The sequence below is a fragment of the Rosa rugosa genome, chromosome 3 (assembly GCF_958449725.1).
Source record: "Rosa rugosa chromosome 3, drRosRugo1.1, whole genome shotgun sequence".
Classification (NCBI taxonomy): Eukaryota; Viridiplantae; Streptophyta; class Magnoliopsida; order Rosales; family Rosaceae; genus Rosa; species Rosa rugosa.
This window is the reverse complement of record NC_084822.1, coordinates 54,452,783-54,466,953: the sequence shown is the minus strand read 5'-3', so window position 1 is coordinate 54,466,953 and position 14,171 is coordinate 54,452,783. Positions and strand designations below refer to the sequence as shown.

The window sequence follows — 14,171 nt, the reverse complement described above, 5'->3', positions numbered from 1 at the left end:
TGGTATGTAGTGTTTTACCAGTGCCAGGAAAAACATGTACAAGACAAAAAGAGAACCTTGGATGCTTCAACTTCTAATCTTTCTTTGGGCTCAGGGCTCAGGGCTCAGGGCTCAAGTAGATAAAATGCTTTCAGGGGCCTGGGCTCACGGCCTCTCTTGTGGAGGGCACTATGATGAAAGAAAGTATTATAAAATTTCATATGTTTCTCACAAGGTCTTAAATTTTACAAGTTGCAGTCATCTTTTACCGGCTTTACTGGGAATTAGTTGCTTTCGAGTGTTCCCATGGATCTGCTCACTTGCTTTAGGAATCAACACCCCACTATCTTGAGCTCTCTGCTCTCAATATTTAATACCTCCACATCCTAACCCTAAATTGCAAGTCAGATTATATGCAATATCATGTGCACAGTCTGGCCCAATCCTGTGGGTACTGGATACCAGACTAAACAAGGACAAGGCTTTCTTCACTATCACATGATGGGTTGCCCTCCAAAATTTGGTTCACCATCGCACTCTCTCTCTATCATAAGGTCCACAACATCAGTTTCTTCTCATCACCAAACATCTAATCAACACAAATTTTCTAAAGAAGATTTTTAAGGAGTTATCTACTTCTACAACACCTAAATCTTGAAACTCTTAACTACAGCAGTACTAGTATCCAATGTATTGCAGCTCTCTGAATCAAAGCAGATATAGTCACTTCACCAACATATAAACCAGAGTAAGAGTTAAAGTTCAGAGCTTTTTCCATAATTCATTTATTAATAAAGGGTTAATGTTCCTTGACCTACATAATCTTGTTGTTCCTCACAACAATTTGAATTCAATTTTTACATTTAGGGTTTAGGGTTCTGAGTTTGACCCTTCTTCAACTCGTCTCCAGCCACAAGGAAAAACGCAGTGTGCTTGAAGAAATTGAACATTTTTCGCTTCGAATCCTCATCAATATCTGAAGAGCTCTCCAATGCTTGCTGCATATGATGCAACCACCTCTCCGCCGCTTCATGCGTCACCGGAAATGGCCTGTGCCGCCCGATCAGAGCAGGATGGCCTTCAAAACACATATAAAGTTTCAGTCTTTTTTTCCAAAGAATCTGACCAAATTGTTAAAAACAAATCCAAAAAAAAAAAAAAAAAAAAAAACCTTTTCTTTGAGAGTAGAGAGACGGCCCTCCCATTCTCTGCACGAAAAACTCGTACTGGTTCTGAATCGCGTCTTCCTTCTTGGAATTCGCGAAGATTGACCTGAACCATTCCTGCTCGTCGTCGTAAACCCTGGAGTCCACAATTGTAAATTCAATTCATTCCAATTTCGATGATCAAAGGAAAGAGAAGACTGAAACCAAACCTGGTGTAGAAATCGGTGGAGAGATTAACGAAGGCCTGGAGGCCGAGCTTCTGGAAGAGGTTGGTGTCGTCGATGGCGAACGCGTCGGCCGAGTCGACTCCGCTCCACTCGGAGGCCTTGGCTTGAAGACTCTGCATTTTTTTAGCCTCAGTTGAGTGTGTGTAGGCGTTTGGGTTTGGTGAGCCGGAAATAGGTGTTTATATGCGGGGACGCGTGGAATGCACGCGTGTTGAGAGTCCGACTCGGATTTTGATTTGCCAACCAATAAAACTGTCGCTGCCAGTGCGGAGAATCTTAAAAACTGTGGGTGGTTCCTTTTGTTTTTATTTTCTTGGACAATGGCACACTATGAGCTAACCATGTCGTTATTGCTTGCAAATTGCAATTGCTATCGGGCCGAATAAAGCAAAAAAAGAAAGAAAGGGAGAAGAACCTTTCAATTTAACAACAATGCAAAATAGGTAAAGCGGCTGCTGTGTGTAAGGTTGGTCCAGTTTTTTAGAATAGACATTCATGTCTCGTTTAATTCTCACTAGTTTATGACCAACAACTTTGACGGGCCAAATCTCAATCTGGATTATGTAACTAACTCGCTATTCTCACTAGTTTATGACCAACAACTTTGACGGGCCAAATCTCAATCTGGATTATGTAACTAACTCGCTAACCTAACTGAGGTGACTTACTATCTCACCTCTAATAAAATGCAAAATAGGTAAAAAAATAAAATGGTTCTACACAGTCCTCTTTTTCGATGGATTTTCTTTTGATCTCATCAAGCTTGCTTGAGTTAGTAGTATTAAGACAATGAGTAAGGGTATAAGAGACCTTTTTTTTTCCCTTATGATATCTTAAAATATGACAGTTTCGATTTGACGGGATAAATAAACACTAATTCAACGATAAACTATTTTTTCTTTAAAAATTGTGGAGGGCTAGCGAGGTAAAAGAAAATGATGCCTATTTTTATTTTATAAGCAGTTCAACAATGTTTTTTTTTTTTATAATTCAAATGTAAAATGTACTAAAAAAATTTAAAAACGCTTTAAAGAGAAAACTAAGTCCTGCGAGGAGATACAACAAAGGGCCCAATCCAAACTGGAAATAAACAACATTCATTAGATCAGTCATGCAAAAACAGTTTTAAAAAACTATAAGGAACAAGTGGCTGAGATCCATATATATATTCAAAGGTAGAAATTACAACAACTTAAAATTGTCCATTTATCTCAGTTATCAGACTTCACTTGCTTCTTACTGTCCCTTAAGTGAGTAGTCTTGTTCATTAGATAATCTTCATTCTTTTTCAACAGGCCGAGCTCCAACACATCAAAGACTCACGGGTCATGGCGGTTTGAAAGCAAAGTTACAAGTCTAAGTTGGGCTTGGACCAATAATCAGAATGCGTTAGCAAGATGTGTGGGCCGAACACGTCTAATCATCCTCGGCCCATTACAACCGCCGACGCGCCACCCGGCGCAGTTAATATAACAAACCCCACCCCCCCAGGATTCTTCTCTTAATCTCAGGGTTCTCTGTGGCCAGAAAACCCTAAAAAAAATATTTTTTTTATCTCAGAATTTTGGTTGCAGACGGGGGATCGATCTCGACCGGTTTAAATGACAGCGGTGGGAATAGACTCTAGGATGCTAAAGCGAATCAGGAAAAGGCCTCGGTCCGCGTGGGACGTCGGCCCCTCGGAGTACGAACCAGAGGTTGGTTTTGGGATCCCCAAATTATTAGTATTAGGGTTAGGGTTAGGGTTTCCAGGGATCCCCAAAAAGGAACCGAGAATTGATTCAGGAATGGGTGCATCTTGTTTTGTAGGCGCAACGGCCATTGTTGGCTGGTAATCAAGCGAATGGAAGAAATGGATCGCCTCCGAAACGAGACGACGATCGTGAAGGTCATTATGTTTATAATCTCGGCGAGAATCTCACTCCAAGATGTAAGTTTGAATTGAACTGTTTTGTTAAAAGTTTGAATCTTTGAATTGAATTACGGATATTGATTTTGATTGTGGTTTTATGTTAATTGTTTGGCAGATAAAATTCTTAACAAGATGGGTGAAGGTTAGCTGTCAAGTGCCCTGATGTCTACAAGATTTTATAATTTCATTCATTCTCTGCTTGTGTCATTCAGCATATTGCTAGTGCTGTAGGCACATTTGGTCGAGTTTTGGAATGTTGGGATCGTCAAACACGTGAATATGTGGCCATCAAGGTTGTTCGGAGCATACAAAAGTACCGGGATGCAGCAATGATGGAGGTGGATGTGCTTAATCAGATTGCCAACAACGATACTGGCAACTCATGGTAACTTGTCTTCTGGGTTGGGTTTCTGCTCATAAGAATTGCTGAGTTCATCATTGCGATGCCATCTAACTCCCTGAATACGTTGCTGCAGCTGTGTGCAGATTCGCGATTGGTTTGATTACCGCAATCACATATGCATAGTAAGCATCCAAATTAAGTTCCTTCCTGCAACTCTTTTACTCCATTGTATTATTTTGGTTACAGTGTGATTGACTCTTCTGCTGATAGTGTGGCTTTATGTAAAAGATAGTTTACCCCGCTCTTGGTGTTGAAATGCATTTAATATCAGTAGAGCTTTCAAATTGAGTTACAATGCGATATTAGTATGTCCCGTGACTCTGTTCATAGAACTGGGAACTAAACAGAGACCTTGCTTTCAATGCATTTAATGGTTTTATCAGGTGTTTGAGAAGCTTGGACCAAGCTTATTTGATTTTCTAAAGAGAAATAAATACTGCCCATTCCCTGTGGATCTTGTTCGGGAATTTGGACGACAGCTTTTGGAATCTGTAGCATGTGTGTGGATAGCTCTTGGTTTCATTCTCCTATTTTTTCCTCTTTTCCTAACCAGTCACCCAAATCTTTCTCTTGGCCTGTTTTTTTTGTCCAGGGGGTGTAACAGGGTGTTTTAATTGAGTCGTGTTGTTTAACTGGTTTTTTCTGCTTTGTCATATTCGGCAGATATGCATGATTTACGCTTAATCCACACTGACCTGAAGCCAGAAAATATTCTTCTTGTGTCTTCTGAATATGTAAAGCTTCCTGGTTTTAAGGTATTTTGGCATTTACAATTCACAATTCATGTATGTTCCATATCTGGGTACAGACTCATGTAATAAAAACTTCTTGAAAATGGTACAGAGGTTTTCTTCAGATGAAATGCAATACAGGTGCTTGCCCAAGTCTAGTGCCATTAAGCTGATTGATTTTGGTAGTACTGTGTTTGATAATCAGATTCATAGCTCCATTGTTTCCACAAGGCATTACAGAGCCCCTGAGATTATTCTAGGTAACTGATTATGGTGTTCGCAAGTAGAAAGGTGTTCTATCTTGTATTTTCTTTTATTTGTAGGTGTTCCGACTACAACAAAACCAAGCAATTTTGTCATTGGTGAAAAGAACCAAGTGGTGTTTTAGAGAAGCAAGTACTTCTGGGGATGAAAGTATTGATTTTGAATGAAGTGTTCAGATTTGTAGAAGGTTAAAGAACAAATAAATGTGATCTTGTAGTCTCCATATTGGATATTGGATATTGGGTTACCCAATATGGTCATTAGAAAAAAAGTACATGTTGGCCTTGATTGTAAACATTATTGCATGTTGGCATGTGGTGCGTAGTTGCCTTTTCTTTTGACCTGATCTTATGCGGTTCTGTGCGAGTTAGGCAACATTTTTATCACATTCATCTTTTACTTGTTGTTTGGTTTGGTGAGCTTATGGGTTTCTGTCAAACATGCTCTGGTGTTTTCTAAGAGACTGAGATGGATTGGGAATTTTGTTAGGACAATATTTAGCCTCGTACATATTCTGCTTGACCCCTCATCTTGCTGTATGCATATCTTGCAGGTCTAGGATGGACTTATCCATGTGATCTGTGGAGCGTAGGTTGCATCCTTGTTGAACTTTGTGCGGTTAGTTTGATATTTCTGTACAAATGCTTGGGTTATGGATCATCCGGTTGGGATTATGTTTTAACATGTGAAATCTTGTCAGGGTGAAGCATTATTTCAAACGCATGAGAACTTGGAGCATTTAGCAATGATGGAGAGGGTATTGGGACCTCTGCCCCAGCATATGACTCAGCGGGCTAGGTATATAGTGAAATTGTTATTACTTTTCCCCTGAATAGTTTAGAGCAACCTTGATACTTGGCCAAAAAAAAAAAAAAGAATAAGAGGGTCAAAATAGTAATACATATATCTCACTGTTTTATGTTGTGAACTTTTTATCCTGTGCAGTCATGGTGCTGAAAAGTATTTTAGGAGGGGTACAAGGCTGAATTGGCCTTTAGGAGCAGTGTCGCGGGAGAGTATAAGAGCCGTTAAGAAGCTTGATAGTTTGAAGGTACACTTTGTCTTGTTGGTTTCAGAAACTATTTGCTACTATTGTAGCTTGTAAAATACCCTGATTTCTTGTTTGATATGACACATTACTGATATTGCTGTTTGTATTCAGGATATGGTATCACGACGTGTAGGGTCCTCAAAATCCAGTTCGTTCCTCACTGATTTGTTGTATGGGCTGTTGAAATATGATCCATCTGAGCGTCTCTCAGCTCGACAGGCCCTTGCTCATCCCTTTTTCAAGATAACAACCTGAGGAACCACATAATCAAATTTAATTAGAGAGTTTGCAGCATGATCTGAGTTTGGTTCACCATGCTAGTATTCTGGTAAACAGACCAGAGAGAGTTCGGACAACGAGCAAGTTGTGCTTCACTTGTACATACAGAGATCTAAATGTTGAGATTTTGCCCTCCGCATTATAGTGAATGAAATGAAATATTTTTTTTTTGACAACTAATGAAATGAAATATTCGCCGCCAAATCTTTTCACTTGCTCTATTTGTGATGCTTTTTTTCTTTTCTTTTTTGAATAAATAGTTGAGGGAAACTGAAAATGTGGTTTCTTCGTAAGTTGAATGATACAACGAATGGGTTAGATAATGTTGTAATGTTCTTGTGTTCATTTTATAGGTCATGGGTTCTCAAACTTATAATTATAATTCCAACATTGTATAGGTCATGGGTTCGATTCTCACTGACATATGTAAGGGTGGGGTGGGTTAAGGGTTTTTTTTTTAAAAAAATTATGAGGATATTAAAATGATAATTTTATGAAGATTTTTAAATCAATGGTTAGGGTAGATTGTATTGTTCTTGTGTTCATTTTCACGATTAGAATGAAGGAAAAAAAGTTCAGAAAAGTAGATGAAAAGTGAACAGTATCACAACAAATTGCTAGATATCACCAATAATCTCCACAAGAACACACGCCGTCCTCAAACTTGTGAAACCTATTAGCATCTCTCACAAGAATTACCACCTTCAAAACCTTTGACAAGCCTTTAATGAAGGCATGGCAATCACCACATACCCTCAAGTTCTTGAAGATCCGAATTGTTCTATTCCCTTTCTCAAGCTCACCACATACCAATGCCAACCCGATTGCCAGTTTTTCACTATGAACTCTCAAGCTCTCTTCTTTTGACTCCTCTTCTACGTCATGCAGTGCAAATCTCACCCCATGAACGTAGCCGATCTCAGATTTTATTCTGTTCTCCATTTCCTTCAATACTTGATGAATCTTTTCTGTAAGTGGATGACTCTCATCTCCATTGTAGAAGAAGTAGACCTCCTTGTCAATCTCTACCCAACTCCGTCCTGCATCTTTTTTTAACCCCTTCCTCTTAAACAGTTTTCTTATTCTCTCACACTCCTTCCAGTAGCCGGCCTCTGCATAGAGGTTTGACAGCATCACATAGTTGACCGCGTTATCACCATCCAATCTCAGAAGCATCTCTCCCACTTCTCTCCCTATCTCCACCTCTCCATGTACTCTACAAGCACTAAGCAATGTCTGCCATATTCCAATATTTGGTTTTAGCAGCATGCTGTCAATCAGATTCTTAGCTTCTTTTAATCTTCCTGCTCGACCAAGGAGATCAACCATGCAAGCATAATGCTCTACAGTTTGCTTAATCCGTTTGTCATGACACAATCTTGAGAAGTATTCTTGGCATTCTTGAATTAGTCCAGAATGGCTGCAGGCTGAGAGCACTGCCAAGTAAGTCACTCCATCAGGTTCTATTTCCTCCGATTGCATTTGGTTGAAAAGAAGCACAGCTTTCTTCCCCAGACCATGCTTTCCAAACCCGGTGATCATAATTGTCCAAGAAATTACATTTCTCAACTGAATTTCATCGAAAAGTCTTTCTGCCTCATCTGTCAAACCACACTTGAGATACATATCCAGAATCGAGTTAAACACCGATATGTCTAAACCAGATGGGATTTTAGTGGTGAAAGCATGCATTTGCCTACCTTGTTCTACTAGAGCAAAATCAGCAAACACACCCATAATGCTCGACAGAACAAACCCATCTACTTGATGACATACACTAGCTCTGAGCTGCCTAAACAACGCCATGGCCTGTGTTAAATTGCATTCTTGGGCATAACCAAGAATCAGGGCACTCCAAGATATTAGATTCTTCTGTTCAACTTGATCAAACACTCTCTGAGCTTCAGTTAAGTGCCTGCACTTCACATACATATCAACGAGAGCACCTGCAATAATCGTCCGAACTGAACACAGAAACCCCCTTGTGATCAAGGAGGAATGTATTTGGCTTCCTTGCCGAATTGCTCCAAGGCCACTACAAGCCTTGAGTGTGCTTGTAATCGTATACTCATCCGGAACTTCTCCCAGCTCTTGCATTTTCCTAAACAATACCAACGCTTTCTCCCCATTTCCTTCAACCGTGTATCCAGCTATCATTGCGTTCCAAGTAATAACATTCTTAGCCGGCATAACACTGAACATCCTGGACGCTTCACTAACTCTTCCACATTTCGCATACATGTCAAGGATAGCATTGCTCACCACTGCAGCCCATTCATAACCAGACTTAGCGCACATACTGTGTATCTGCATTCCATTATCAGCAATCCCCAAGATCCCAGACGCCTTGAGATTAGTCGAAAGAGTGTACTCATTCGGCTTAACTCCCGAAAATCCCATTTCACTAAACAGAGATAATGACCCTTTGGCATTGCCACTGTTTAAGTAGCCACACATTAAAGCAGTCCAGGAAACCACATTTCTCTCAGGCATTCTATCAAACACCTCACGTGCACTCCCCATTCTACCACACTTGCTATACATATCTATAAGATCATTGTTCAGCATCAAATCAAACCCAAGTCCCATTCTCATCACTGACCCATGAGCTTGCAATCCCTCACGAAGTAGCAAATTCTTCGAACAGTTCCGCAGGAGATTCGCCAATCTCTGCCTCTCATTCATTTTGCAAAACCCTAAACCCTAATGGCAATCAGAGAATTGGAGAACTCCTTCGTGCCCAAGTTGCTAAATTGTAAAACCGGAGCAGGGTTGAAGAAAATCCACGCTCAAATGGTGAAGCTCTCGTTATCCCAGAGCAATTTTTTGGTGACAAAAATGGTGGATGTGTGCGACTACAGTGGGAATGTAGACTATGCTAGCTTGCTATTCAAACAAGTTGTTGAGCCAAATGTGTTTCTGTTCAATGCGATGATCCGAGCTTATACGCATAATCATATATATGGTTTGGCGATAACTTTGTATAAGCAGATGCTGGGACACCCAGAATCTGGAAACCCTATTTTTCCAGACAAATTCACATTCCCATTTGTTATAAAATGTTGTGCAGGGCTATATTGTGAAGATTTGGGGAGGCAAGTTCATGGTCAAGTATGTAAAATTGGGCCAGAGTCGCATTTGCTGATTGAGAATGCACTGGTGGATTTTTATACCAAGTGTGATCATTTGAGGGATGCACATAAGGTGTTTGAGGAAATGACTGAGAGAGATGTGATTACTTGGAACAGTCTTCTTACTGGGTATGTTAGGTTGGGGCAGATGAGAAAGGCAAGAGCAGTGTTTGAGGAAATTCCTGACAAGACTATTGTGTCTTGGACAGCAATGGTTTCAGGGTACACTCGAATCGGGTGTTATGGGGATGCTTTGGATATTTTTCGACGAATGCAAATGCTGGGTATTGAGCCTGATGAGATCAGTGTTGTTGCTGTTTTGCCAGCATGCTCCCAGCTTGGAGCTCTTGAGGTTGGGAAATGGATTCACAGGTACTCGGATAAAAAGCGGCTACTACAGTCGGTGTCTGTGTGCAATGCCCTGATTGAAATGTATGTCAAATGCGGTTGCATTGATCAAGCTTGGCAGTTGTTTGATCAGATGTTGGAGAGGGATGTGATTTCTTGGAGTACCATGATTGCCGGACTGGCGAATAATGGTAAAGCTCGCGAAGCAGTTGAGCTCTTTCAAGAGATGCAGAGAGCGAAGATTGAACCCAATGGGATTACATTTCTTGGTCTTTTATCAGCCTGCAGCCATGCTGGTTTATGGAAGGAGGGACTCGAGTATTTTGACTCTATGAGATATGAGTATAAAATAGAGCCAGGAATTGAGCATTATGGTTGTTTAGTTGATCTTCTGGGACGTGCCGGGCACCTTGATCAGGCTCTCGACAAAATAAAGCAGATGCCAATGAAGCCAGACTCAAAGATTTGGGGCTCCTTGTTAAGCTCTTGCAGGACTTATTGCAATCTTGAGATTGCTCTAGATGCAATGGAGCAACTTCAAGAGCTTGAACCAGATGATGCAGGAAACTATGTACTACTTTCCAATATATATGCAGACCTGGGGAGGTGGGAGGATGTGTCGAGGATGAGGAAACTCATAAGAAGCAAAAGCATGAAGAAAACCCCAGGTTGCAGTTTGATCGAGGTTAACAATGCAGTTTTAGAATTCGTATCAGGGGATGATACAAAACCATTTGCAAAAGACATATTTTCCATGCTAGAGCTGCTGGTTTCACACCAAAGCATACCAGATGACAACATTGAAGCTGTGTCAGAGGATTGCTGCTGAATTTTGTGCTAAAATACCTTGATAATCTAGCCGAAATGTTATATCTTGGCCAATATGCTGTCGGTTTTCTTTCATGGGTAACAAGAATAAGGGGATTTGCTGTAGTCAGCAAGTATACATAACAAACCAATACAAACCAGGGGAGCAATGATCTCATCAACAATAAAAAGATTTGAAATTCGCTTCCAATTTCAACAAGATTCACTGATATGAGCAGAAACAACAAAGAAAAACATACAGTTTCCTAGAGAAATTGCTATGCAGAAGAGAGACCACATACAACTATTATTGCATACACAGCACAATCCATAAACAGAGCATCAAGTACCTTCTGCGCTACCAAGCCTATCTCTACAGCCCTCCCTAACTGCGCAACCCACTCAATTCCTTCAGCCGAAGTTCTAATCTCTCCAGGCCTTTCAGAGACTCTCTGCTTACCAAGAATCCTTGCCAGCACAAATGTCACATTGGTCAGCAAAACCAAGTACAACGGCCGAAAACCCAACAGGGTCTTCACTATGTTACTAGTCCCCATCAAAGGAAAACCCAGATGAACTAAAACCACCAACATTGCTACTGCTACCGAAAACAAAAGGCGGGTTCTTTCTGTTTCTGCAATGGCACTACTCACTCCACTGGCAGTGAAAAGCGGCCGCCTTTGATTTTCAGACGATGATGGTGGTGGTGGTGGTGGTGCATTTTGAGCTGTTAATGAGGAGAGGAGTTGCTGGACTTGGGTATCAATGGCCCTCAAGGCTTCAGTGTTTGTATCAGATTGGCTTCTTGGCAATGTTGAATCAGACTCGTTTTCTTCAATCTCAGAAGGCAACTCTGCAAAAACCAACTACACCATTAACAAGAATAACAGAAAGATTAAAACTTTGAAGATGAAGAGCCAAAGAGGTTAAGAGGGTACCGGCGATTTGGTCCTGAACATCGGAAGTTGGCGGCGGAGAAGATGGGTTTGTTGTATCTTCAAACTGGGTTTGTGGGTCGGGTGATGAAGAGGAAGATGGTAGTGTTTGGATCCGACCCGTTATTAGAGCTAGGCGGTCGGACCCTCTCTCCAGGATCCTCCTCCTTCGGGCTTCTCTGCTGTTTGTGGCCATATCTCTAACCGTCAAAACTCAAACGCTTTCAAGTCATGTTATAGAGGTTATATAAGCTCATTCTGGGTCGGTTCTGGATAAACCCGGTTTAGGTTCGGTTCTGATAAGGATGTTTTTTTCTTTTTCTTTTGGGAAAATCTTTTTTTTTTTTTTTTTAGTTAATTCTCCTATATTATCACTAAAACTTACATATATTATATTGCTAAAACAACTTATAACTATAATGATCAATACTATATCCATCCATCAAGTTTGAAAATGATAATAGTGTAACAAGACCATGTATAACTTGAACAAAATAAGGGAGATCAAAGATTTCAGAAAGCACATAATCCTTGTTGAGACTACTTTGACAGTCGCAAGCTGAGCAAATAAAAGAAAAGGCTACAACAATTCCAAGGTAATCAATCATTCCACCATTGTTACATAACAACCAAAATCATAGGGATGGAGCAATGCGTCTGTAAATTGCTCGGAAAGTCTGTCCCCCGTTTCTGTCGACCTTCTGTCCTTCCTCAGTTGCAGAACTCAAGAGCTTCGTAACTGGATCTGCTTCGACCTCTTCACTTGTGAGAGCTTCAAACATAGGGTGATTTTCTAAACAAGCCTTCATCCAGTCTCCAAGTTCTTCAACATCTGTTATTGTGTATATAATGCCACCAACTTCTAGAGCATAAGCATACTCATCCAGCAAGAATGGACTGATCACCCTACGACGGTGATTTTTCTCTTTGAAGTGAGGATCCGGGAACAGGAAAAACATCTTTGAAAGCTGTGCTTTCTCAAAGTAATTTGGGATGTACTTCATGGAATTAGTGCGAACCACTGAGATATTCTGGTATTGACCCAGATTTGTCACCCTTAAAGCCAAAATCCTTTCCTTGACATACTCTGTCACCTTATCCCTAAGCTCCATTCCAATCATCAGAGTGCTAGGGAAAAGAGTTGAAAGGCTTATCAGAAGCCCCCCAAAACCACAGCCAATATCTGCAAACTGGATCTTTTTGCAACTACCAGCTTCATCAGATGAGGGGAAGAGCTGCGGGTAATGAAGAGAATAATCCACATGACTGGGGGCGACAGGTACTGGAAAGTGGGAGTCACTCAGAGGGTTACTGTGTGCTCTTGCTCTGTAGAAACGCTTCCGAGGCAGACCAGTGGACTTGCTATGAGTTGAGTTTACTTTGTTTTCCAACATGACTTTTTCAGCAAACTGCAGAAAAGAAGTGGCAACCTTAAGCACCGCAAGCTCAGTACAAAGGGGAACATAAAATGCAAAATCAACTAAAAACCTTATGAAACAAGTCTTTTACAGAAGATGTATAAAGCTGATGCAGGACCAATAGAGCAGAACTGTAGAACTAGGGTTTATTTGTAGCAGTCTCAAAGAAAAGGGATTTAGAGCAAGGAAATTAAGAAAGGGATGGGAGCTACTAGCATCACACCAGTACGGTTTCTAGGCATCACACCTAAGGTAAGGTTAGGTTGCATCACGCAGACACAGACCTGGTGAGAAGCAAAAGCTTTCAATTTTAAATAACTCAAATCTGAAAATAAAAGACTACAAAGGCAAGGCCTCAATATACAGGGAGGCTAAGATAATGCTTAAAAGAATCCTGATAATAATAAGAGTCCTAATAATAAAAGCCTAGATTTATTTGAACTAATTTCTTCATCAAAAGCACAATGCAATTAACATTGAAAACATTAACAAAGAACACTGGAAACGATAGTAAATAGAATTGGGTCTGTCATGTTTAAAACGCGATACATTTTTGCCATTCTTGGTAGCAGATAAGGTGTGGTGGATGCGGTACAGAAGCAACACAGAACCAATTGAGAAAAGAGAAGCGGAATCATTCACCAACTAAAGAGCTTCATGATGGTCAAAGCAGAAACACTTGCACTTAATAGTTTGAACTCAGTCTAGCTCAACAGGCAGTCACAGTAACTAACTTAGCTTACCTCCAGATCCATGTAATGTACTGACTTTGAAAACAAAATAAATGTGGGTTTTTCTTTTCTTTTCTTTTCATTTGTATAATTCAAAACACATCCAACAGGCATCGATTTCAGCATAGTCGAAACAAGATGAACACCCAGCCCATAACTCAACATCCGAAAACAAATAAAGGTAAAGCTTTTTCAAGTTCAGAATCAATTCCCACTGTATCAATAACCCTAACTTAGACCAAAAAACCTAGTCGCCGTCAAACACGGTAAGAATGAGAAACAGAGAGAGAGAGAGAGAGAGAGAGAGAGTGGCTAGTTTGAAACACGGACCTTGGGTATCTTATGTATTGGAGTTGACGCCGGAAATTGGTTCCGAAGGTGTTTTGCGACCCTCCCTCTGGCACTCGCCGCCTGAAATTCACAGATTCGGGGTTTCGAGCCGAAAAGAGAGATTAAACATGGGTTTCTTCGGCCCATTTGAAAGATCTTACACAATGGTGGGCCAAAAATCTCCTAACTTTCCTGCGTCGAGAGCTTGAGTACCCAAGGCCCACAACATAACCCTTCTTTTATTTTTCTTCTTCTTCTTCTTCAATTTTTTTTCTTTCCTTTTTGTAAATGCCATATCCACATCAAAACTATAGTGGCTGGAGAGTAAATATCTCACATCAGAAAAGTGACAAAAAATAATATAACTTATAAGTTGGTGGCTCACACCCAGTTGTATCGAGACATTTTGTGATTAAAACTCAACACTTAATGAGTGGTTAATTAAGTTAGAACAATATC

At 40.5% G+C, this 14,171-nt stretch overlaps 6 protein-coding genes across 7 annotated transcripts; 2 read left to right on the top strand and 4 right to left on the bottom strand.

Moving 5' to 3' along the window:
• Nucleotides 1-728: 728 nt before the first annotated feature.
• On the bottom strand, nt 729-1,579 carry LOC133739317 (two-on-two hemoglobin-3). The gene is made up of 3 exons (XM_062167066.1): nt 1,355-1,579; nt 1,151-1,281; nt 729-1,057 (listed from the first exon to the last, which is right to left on the bottom strand). Exons 1-3 carry the CDS (start codon nt 1,489-1,491, stop codon nt 843-845), a joined length of 483 nt encoding a protein of 160 aa, XP_062023050.1. The 5' UTR covers nt 1,492-1,579; the 3' UTR covers nt 729-842.
• Nucleotides 1,580-2,871: 1,292 nt separating this feature from the next.
• On the top strand, nt 2,872-6,231 carry LOC133740599 (serine/threonine-protein kinase AFC3). Of its 2 annotated transcripts, XM_062168546.1 has the most exons (12): nt 2,872-3,069; nt 3,182-3,302; nt 3,400-3,426; nt 3,516-3,669; nt 3,761-3,809; nt 4,071-4,185; nt 4,351-4,442; nt 4,531-4,678; nt 5,236-5,300; nt 5,383-5,480; nt 5,628-5,733; nt 5,845-6,231. In XM_062168546.1, exons 1-12 carry the CDS (start codon nt 2,974-2,976, stop codon nt 5,986-5,988), a joined length of 1,215 nt encoding a protein of 404 aa, XP_062024530.1. In that variant the 5' UTR covers nt 2,872-2,973; the 3' UTR covers nt 5,989-6,231. The 2 variants fall into 2 exon arrangements, with proteins under 2 accessions (XP_062024530.1, XP_062024531.1); XM_062168547.1 differs by lacking the exons at nt 2,872-3,069; nt 4,071-4,185 and having other exon boundaries at nt 3,400-3,669.
• Nucleotides 6,232-6,594: 363 nt separating this feature from the next.
• Nucleotides 6,595-8,697, bottom strand: LOC133740597 (putative pentatricopeptide repeat-containing protein At3g15130). The gene has a single exon (XM_062168544.1). It carries the CDS (start codon nt 8,695-8,697, stop codon nt 6,637-6,639), a length of 2,061 nt encoding a protein of 686 aa, XP_062024528.1. The 3' UTR covers nt 6,595-6,636.
• A 21-nt stretch (nt 8,698-8,718) lies between these two features.
• LOC133740598 (pentatricopeptide repeat-containing protein At2g20540) lies at nt 8,719-10,335 on the top strand. Its single transcript, XM_062168545.1, has one exon. The coding sequence runs from the start codon at nt 8,719-8,721 to the stop codon at nt 10,318-10,320; it is 1,602 nt and encodes a 533-aa protein (XP_062024529.1). The 3' UTR covers nt 10,321-10,335.
• Nucleotides 10,336-10,452: 117 nt separating this feature from the next.
• Nucleotides 10,453-11,485, bottom strand: LOC133740601 (uncharacterized). Its single transcript, XM_062168549.1, has 2 exons — nt 11,237-11,485; nt 10,453-11,151 (listed from the first exon to the last, which is right to left on the bottom strand). Exons 1-2 carry the CDS (start codon nt 11,427-11,429, stop codon nt 10,577-10,579), a joined length of 768 nt encoding a protein of 255 aa, XP_062024533.1. The 5' UTR covers nt 11,430-11,485; the 3' UTR covers nt 10,453-10,576.
• A 259-nt stretch (nt 11,486-11,744) lies between these two features.
• On the bottom strand, nt 11,745-13,888 carry LOC133740600 (tRNA (guanine-N(7)-)-methyltransferase). Its single transcript, XM_062168548.1, has 2 exons — nt 13,713-13,888; nt 11,745-12,642 (listed from the first exon to the last, which is right to left on the bottom strand). Exons 1-2 carry the CDS (start codon nt 13,857-13,859, stop codon nt 11,869-11,871), a joined length of 921 nt encoding a protein of 306 aa, XP_062024532.1. The 5' UTR covers nt 13,860-13,888; the 3' UTR covers nt 11,745-11,868.
• Between the last annotated feature and the right edge of the window lie 283 nt (nt 13,889-14,171).

What these genes read in the sequence shown, in the direction of transcription:
- LOC133739317 (XM_062167066.1), bottom strand. Translation starts at nt 1,491, where the DNA reads ATGCAGAGTCTTCAAGCCAAGGCCTCCGAGTGGAGCGGAGTCGACTCG. An exon ending in TCCACCGATTTCTACACCAG is followed by an intron (nt 1,282 to 1,354) that starts GTTTGGTTTCAG and finishes TGTGGACTCCAG; the next exon opens with GGTTTACGACGACGAGCAGG. An exon ending in TCTCTACTCTCAAAGAAAAG is followed by an intron (nt 1,058 to 1,150) that starts GTTTTTTTTTTT and finishes TGTGTTTTGAAG; the next exon opens with GCCATCCTGCTCTGATCGGG.
- LOC133740599 (XM_062168546.1), top strand. Translation starts at nt 2,974, where the DNA reads ATGACAGCGGTGGGAATAGACTCTAGGATGCTAAAGCGAATCAGGAAA. An exon ending in CCTCGGAGTACGAACCAGAG is followed by an intron (nt 3,070 to 3,181) that starts GTTGGTTTTGGG and finishes CTTGTTTTGTAG; the next exon opens with GCGCAACGGCCATTGTTGGC. An exon ending in AGAAGCTTGATAGTTTGAAG is followed by an intron (nt 5,734 to 5,844) that starts GTACACTTTGTC and finishes GTTTGTATTCAG; the next exon opens with GATATGGTATCACGACGTGT.
- LOC133740597 (XM_062168544.1), bottom strand. Translation starts at nt 8,697, where the DNA reads ATGAATGAGAGGCAGAGATTGGCGAATCTCCTGCGGAACTGTTCGAAG.
- LOC133740598 (XM_062168545.1), top strand. Translation starts at nt 8,719, where the DNA reads ATGGCAATCAGAGAATTGGAGAACTCCTTCGTGCCCAAGTTGCTAAAT.
- LOC133740601 (XM_062168549.1), bottom strand. Translation starts at nt 11,429, where the DNA reads ATGGCCACAAACAGCAGAGAAGCCCGAAGGAGGAGGATCCTGGAGAGA. An exon ending in TGTTCAGGACCAAATCGCCG is followed by an intron (nt 11,152 to 11,236) that starts GTACCCTCTTAA and finishes TGGTTTTTGCAG; the next exon opens with AGTTGCCTTCTGAGATTGAA.
- LOC133740600 (XM_062168548.1), bottom strand. Translation starts at nt 13,859, where the DNA reads ATGGGCCGAAGAAACCCATGTTTAATCTCTCTTTTCGGCTCGAAACCC. An exon ending in CAATACATAAGATACCCAAG is followed by an intron (nt 12,643 to 13,712) that starts GTCCGTGTTTCA and finishes TCTTTTCTGCAG; the next exon opens with TTTGCTGAAAAAGTCATGTT.